This window comes from Bos taurus, chromosome 7 (genome assembly GCF_002263795.3).
Source record: "Bos taurus isolate L1 Dominette 01449 registration number 42190680 breed Hereford chromosome 7, ARS-UCD2.0, whole genome shotgun sequence".
NCBI classification, from domain to species: Eukaryota; Metazoa; Chordata; class Mammalia; order Artiodactyla; family Bovidae; genus Bos; species Bos taurus.
The window spans coordinates 8,969,655-8,974,883 of NC_037334.1; the positions used below are offsets into that span (position 1 = coordinate 8,969,655).

At 39.8% G+C, this 5,229-nt stretch overlaps 1 protein-coding gene across 1 annotated transcript; it reads right to left on the minus strand.

Annotated features, from left to right (window-relative positions):
• Positions 1 to 383: 383 nt before the first annotated feature.
• Positions 384 to 1,331, minus strand: OR7A114 (olfactory receptor family 7 subfamily A member 114). Its single transcript, NM_001389786.1, has one exon. It carries the CDS (start codon positions 1,329 to 1,331, stop codon positions 384 to 386), a length of 948 nt encoding a protein of 315 aa, NP_001376715.1.
• Between the last annotated feature and the right edge of the window lie 3,898 nt (positions 1,332 to 5,229).

Genomic DNA, 5,229 nt, shown 5'->3' on the forward strand with positions numbered 1-5,229 from the left:
AAAACAAGTAACACACTGGCAATAAGTAGCACCTATGGATAATCTCTTTGTGTGTTAGTAGACTAAATTCTCTAATAAAAAGACATTATTCTTAATAAAATCTTCATAAATCTATGATACCCCATCAAAGAAATGAAATTTCCAAACACTTTGTTATCCAAAGGTATGTAAATTGTGGAGTAGGAAAAAATAAAAACTCTGTATATAAGACTGAGAATAAAGCTTAGTAAAGAAAGTGCCTAAATCGTATAAAGATGCTGAATCCAAAGACAGAAAGACAATTGGAAATCCCAAGTAATACCTACAAGGAGTGAATTTTATTTCACAATAATCAAAGATCACAATTTCAAGTTCAGAGGCTTTGAGTTATGCAATCCAGGGCACTAGTATAATAGGTCTTTTATACTTGGCATCAAATATAAATTCTTCAGAGCCCCCTTTATATCTTTGTTCCTCAGACTGTAGATGAAGGGATTCAGCATGGGTGTGACCACAGTGTACATCACCGAGGCAATTGTACTTGAATGTGAGGTGTGGGTAGCAGCAGAGCTAAGGTAAATTCCTAAGGCTGTAAAATAAAATAGGAAGACAACCGAGACGTGGGACACACAGGTAGAAAATGCTTTATATTTCCCTTGAGCTGATGAAATCTTACATATGCAGGAAACTATTTTAGAGTAAGAGTAAAGGATACCAGCAAAAGGACCAACACCCATCAGTACAGCTGCAAAATACATCACTATGTTATTAAGAAAATTATCAGAACTGGCAAGTGGTACCACCTGATTGAGTTCACAGAAAAATTGGGGGATTTTCACAGTGGGGCGGAAGGACAATCGCAACACCATTAAACTGTGTAGCAAGGAATACAGGACACTCATTAACCAAGATATTAGAACCAGCGATCCACAGAGCTGGGAACTCATGATGACCGTGTAGTGTAGTGGGTGGCAGATGGCCATGTACCGATCATAGGCCATCACAGTCAGGAGAATGTCATCTAATCCTGCAAAAAGAATATAAAAATACATCTGGGTGATACAGCCTTCATATGTGATTACTTTACTCTGGGTCTGGATATTCCACAGCATCTTTGGAATGGTGGTGGAAGTGAAGCAGATGTCCACAAAGGACAGGTTGGAGAGGAAGAAGTACATGGGTGTGTGGAGGTGGTGGTCTGAGCTAACAGCCAGGATGATGAGCAGGTTTCCAAACACAGTTACCAGGTACATGGAGAGGAAAAGCTCAAAGATGAAGGGCTGTAGTTTGGGCTCCTTTGAAAGTCCCAGAAGAAGAAATCCTGAAATTTGTGTATTGTTACTTGCTTCCATGGGGTGGAGGTGACTACCAGGAAAAAGGAAAATAATGACAATTTTAACTCATACTGCTATAATTCACATAGATGAAAGACCACAATTTCAATTTCTGTCTCAAGAATTTGATATTAATATTTTATTTATAGGTAAGTTCTCTTTGAGCATATGTGTATATGTTTAATGTCTTCAGTCATGTCCAACTCTCTCCAATCCCAAGGACCGTAGCATGCCAGCCTCCACTGTCCATGGAATTTCCCAGGAAAGAGTTCTGGAGTGGGTTGTCATCCCCTCCTCCAGGGGTTCCTCCCAAACCAGGGACTGAATTCGAGTCTCTTGAAGGGCTATTCCATTGCAGGTGAATTCACTGGGACGACCCAGAGGGATGGTATGGGGAAGAAAAAGGGTTCAAGATGGGGAACACTTGTATACCTGTGGTGGATTCATGTTGATATATGGCAAAACCAATACAATATTGTAAAGTTAAAACAAACAAACAAACCTCTGAGTCCTACAGAAGCCCCTTTGAGGGTATGCTTCATTTCATTTCTGACTAGGAATTTTTGCCCCATTCTCATCACATTTGCTAAGAGGTCATATATTCTAGAATTTAAATGTGATATTCCTTCACTCATTTGCAAAATACATAATTAGTGCTGACCCAGTAGAAAGTGCTGAAAAAATAAACCTCTTGCAATCCAAGAACACTGAATGAGTATATTCAAATAAAATACTATAGAATATGTTAGATGTGACAGATGCTATGAAGAAAACAAAACCAGGTATAAAAGAGAGTGGTAGGAGGTGTTATTTTGTTCTGAATGTTCAGGAAAGTCCAGCAAACTAGGTGATGTTTGAACAGATTCCTAAAGAAAGAGAGACAGGGAGCTGGTGTGATGTCAGAAGTGTGTGCCTGGAAGAGGGAGCTGGCACTGCTAAGGACCTGAGGAAGCTGCTTGTTCCACATGTTTAAGTGCAAACAAGGAAGCCAGTAGGGCAGAGGGATGAGCAGGAGGGGGAATGATTAGAGATGGTGTCAGGGATGCTGAGGAACAAGATGGCCTTCTTCTACAGCTGAACCTTCAGTCCACAGAAAATCCCTCCTTCCATGTGTTTCCTTGCACATTATCAGTTTAGCTATAAAACCATCCTGTGAATTAAAAAAGATTCCCTTCTAGGTTCCGTCTGTTGACTTAATTTTGACATGTGTATGTAAGTCATTTAGCATATGAATCCAGGTGCCTCTGCTTTAAGACCTGTTCTCCATTTCAAGGCACAAGTGTGCATGCACACACACACACACACACACACACACACAAATACACCATGTTCTTCTCGGTTGTGTCACTACTATGCATTGGTCATCCAGATTCACTCTCTTTATGTTGTGAATGCTTACAGCTCAGCTAGTCAGAATTATATATTCTCCAAAATAATATATAATTTTTCCCTGAAATTCCAGTTTGTAAACTTCTCATGGAACCATAAATTGGGGTTCACTTTTAGTATAGCCAATTTCTGCTTGGTATTTAGAAAAGAATGAAAAGTATGAAAGTGAAAGAAAGAGAAATGAAATGGGCATATGGACATTAAGGGAAAATAATATCCAATATACTCAAATGACACCTGAAACAATGCAATAAAGAAAAGTTTCCTTGCTTCATCAACATTCCACCTCCAGTGACATCTCTTTGATGCACAGAAAAAAAAAAAAAAGAAATGAACAAAAATACCTTTTGTTCAAGGATGTAAATAATGAAACAGTTATGACATGGAACATCTTACAGTCTGAATATCCCAAGATGAAAAGAAACAATTGGAATATAAACTACCAATTCAATATCAGAAATACAAAAAATACAACAGAAGTTAGATATGTTTTATATGAGGCATATGAAACAGTAGAAGACTTCCTTTCTAATGGACTTTCCCTATTTGTTTCCTCCTGTTCATAAATAAGATCCTTATATTTACTTTCTACTTTTACTGAAAGTATTTTATACCTCCTATTCCTTCTAACTGGATTTCCCTGGTGGCTCAGAAAGTAAAGAATCTGCTGGTCAATACAGGAGACATAGGTTATATCCCTGGCTCAGAAAGATCCCCTGGAGAAAACAACGACAACCCACTCCAGCATTCTTGCCTTGGAAATCCCACTGACAGAGGATACAGGTGGGCTACAGTCTATGGGGTCACAAAAGTTGGAGTACCTTAGCAACTAAACCACCATCATCATTCCTTCTGAGCTTCCACTATTACCATTTAATTGTCAACCTTGATGCTTATATTTTCAAGTGTAAGGTTCACTTTCATTTTGGACCATACATAAGTACATTAATATTAGGAAAACCAGAAAACAACTACAATGACCTCTGGCCTCTGGGCTATGAAAGATTGGACCTCAGGTGACCTCAAGTACACACTCCTGGTTTCCATCCTCTCTAATGCTGCCCTGCAGTCTCTGTGGAGCTCTCAGACTCACCTGCCTGCAGATTTTATCACTTCTTCCCTGTAGAAGTCAAAATTCCTCCATAAATGATTACTGATGCAGACAGAATTTTGTCCCCAAATATGAAAACAGAAAGTGATAAAATCAAGCATTGGTTGCCAGACAGATGTAGAACTTCAAAAGCAAGAACCAGGTCCTCCCCAACCAAAGTAGCACAGGCTAAGGGACTGCAGCAGAGGAGATATTTACAGCTTCCTGTGTTAGCTCATTAGGCATGTTTCCTTTGGTTACTCCAACCTCTAACTACATGATTTCCCTTGGGGACACTTCTGGACAGAATGGATTTTTTTTTTTCTGTCTGATTCACTGTTCCTAAGACACTATAAGTTAGGTGAATTCATTTTTTATCACTCTTTCCCCTTTAATTCTCTTGCTTCCAAAGCCCTAAGATTCCCAGCATGTCATCACGTCTCGGAGTGAAAAATTTTCTTAAACTGTAACACTGAGGATTTGTCTTGATGAGGTCCCTCTCATCTTTAACGCTTTGATTTGTGGCAGGGACAGAACCACTGAAATTTCTAAAATTTACTATTTTCATCTTCAAAAATGGGGATAACTTTGCTACTGCTACTGCTAAGTCACTTCAGTCATGTCTGACTCTGTGCGACCCCAGAGACGGCAGCCAACCAGGCTCCCCCATCCCTGGGATTCTCCAGGCAAGAACATTGGAATGGGTTGACATTGCCTTCTCCAATGCATGAAAGTGAAAAGTGAAAGTGAATTCTCTCAGTCGTGTCCGACCCTCAGTGACACAATGGACTGCAGCCTACCAGGCTCCTCCATCCATGGGATTTTCCAGGCAAGAGTACTGGAGTGGGGTGCCATTGCCTTTGCTAGTTTATAATAAAACCATGGTTAATATACTTCATGGAGTCACAATAGTTTCTCCAAGCCAATTAGAAATTTCCAAGTTATATCAGAAGTCAAGAGCTATCCTTTAATCCCTCATTACCAAATCTGTGTACTTGCAAGAGAGATATTTATATGTTTATATGCACCATAAACTATCTTAGTGTATTATATGTGTGTCTGTGCTGTGCTCAGTCACATCTGAGTCTTTGTGACCCCATGGCTGTAGCCCACCAGGCTCCTCTGTCCATGGGATTTCCTAATCAAGAATACTGGAGTGAGTTGCCATTCCATTCCCCCAGGATCTTCCCAACCCAGGGATCAAGCCCAAATGCCCTGCATTGCAGGCAGATGCAACAGGTGGATCAGGCAGTAAAAAATCTGCCTGCAATGCAAGATATATATAGATATAGATATAGATATAGATATAGATATAGATATAGATATAGATATAGATATAGATATAGTTATATAGTGTGCTTCTGTATGTGTGTGTGTGCCCCAGCCTAAGATTAGTGGATACTTGGTCACCTGGCTGTGAGTCACAGCAGAGGCTCA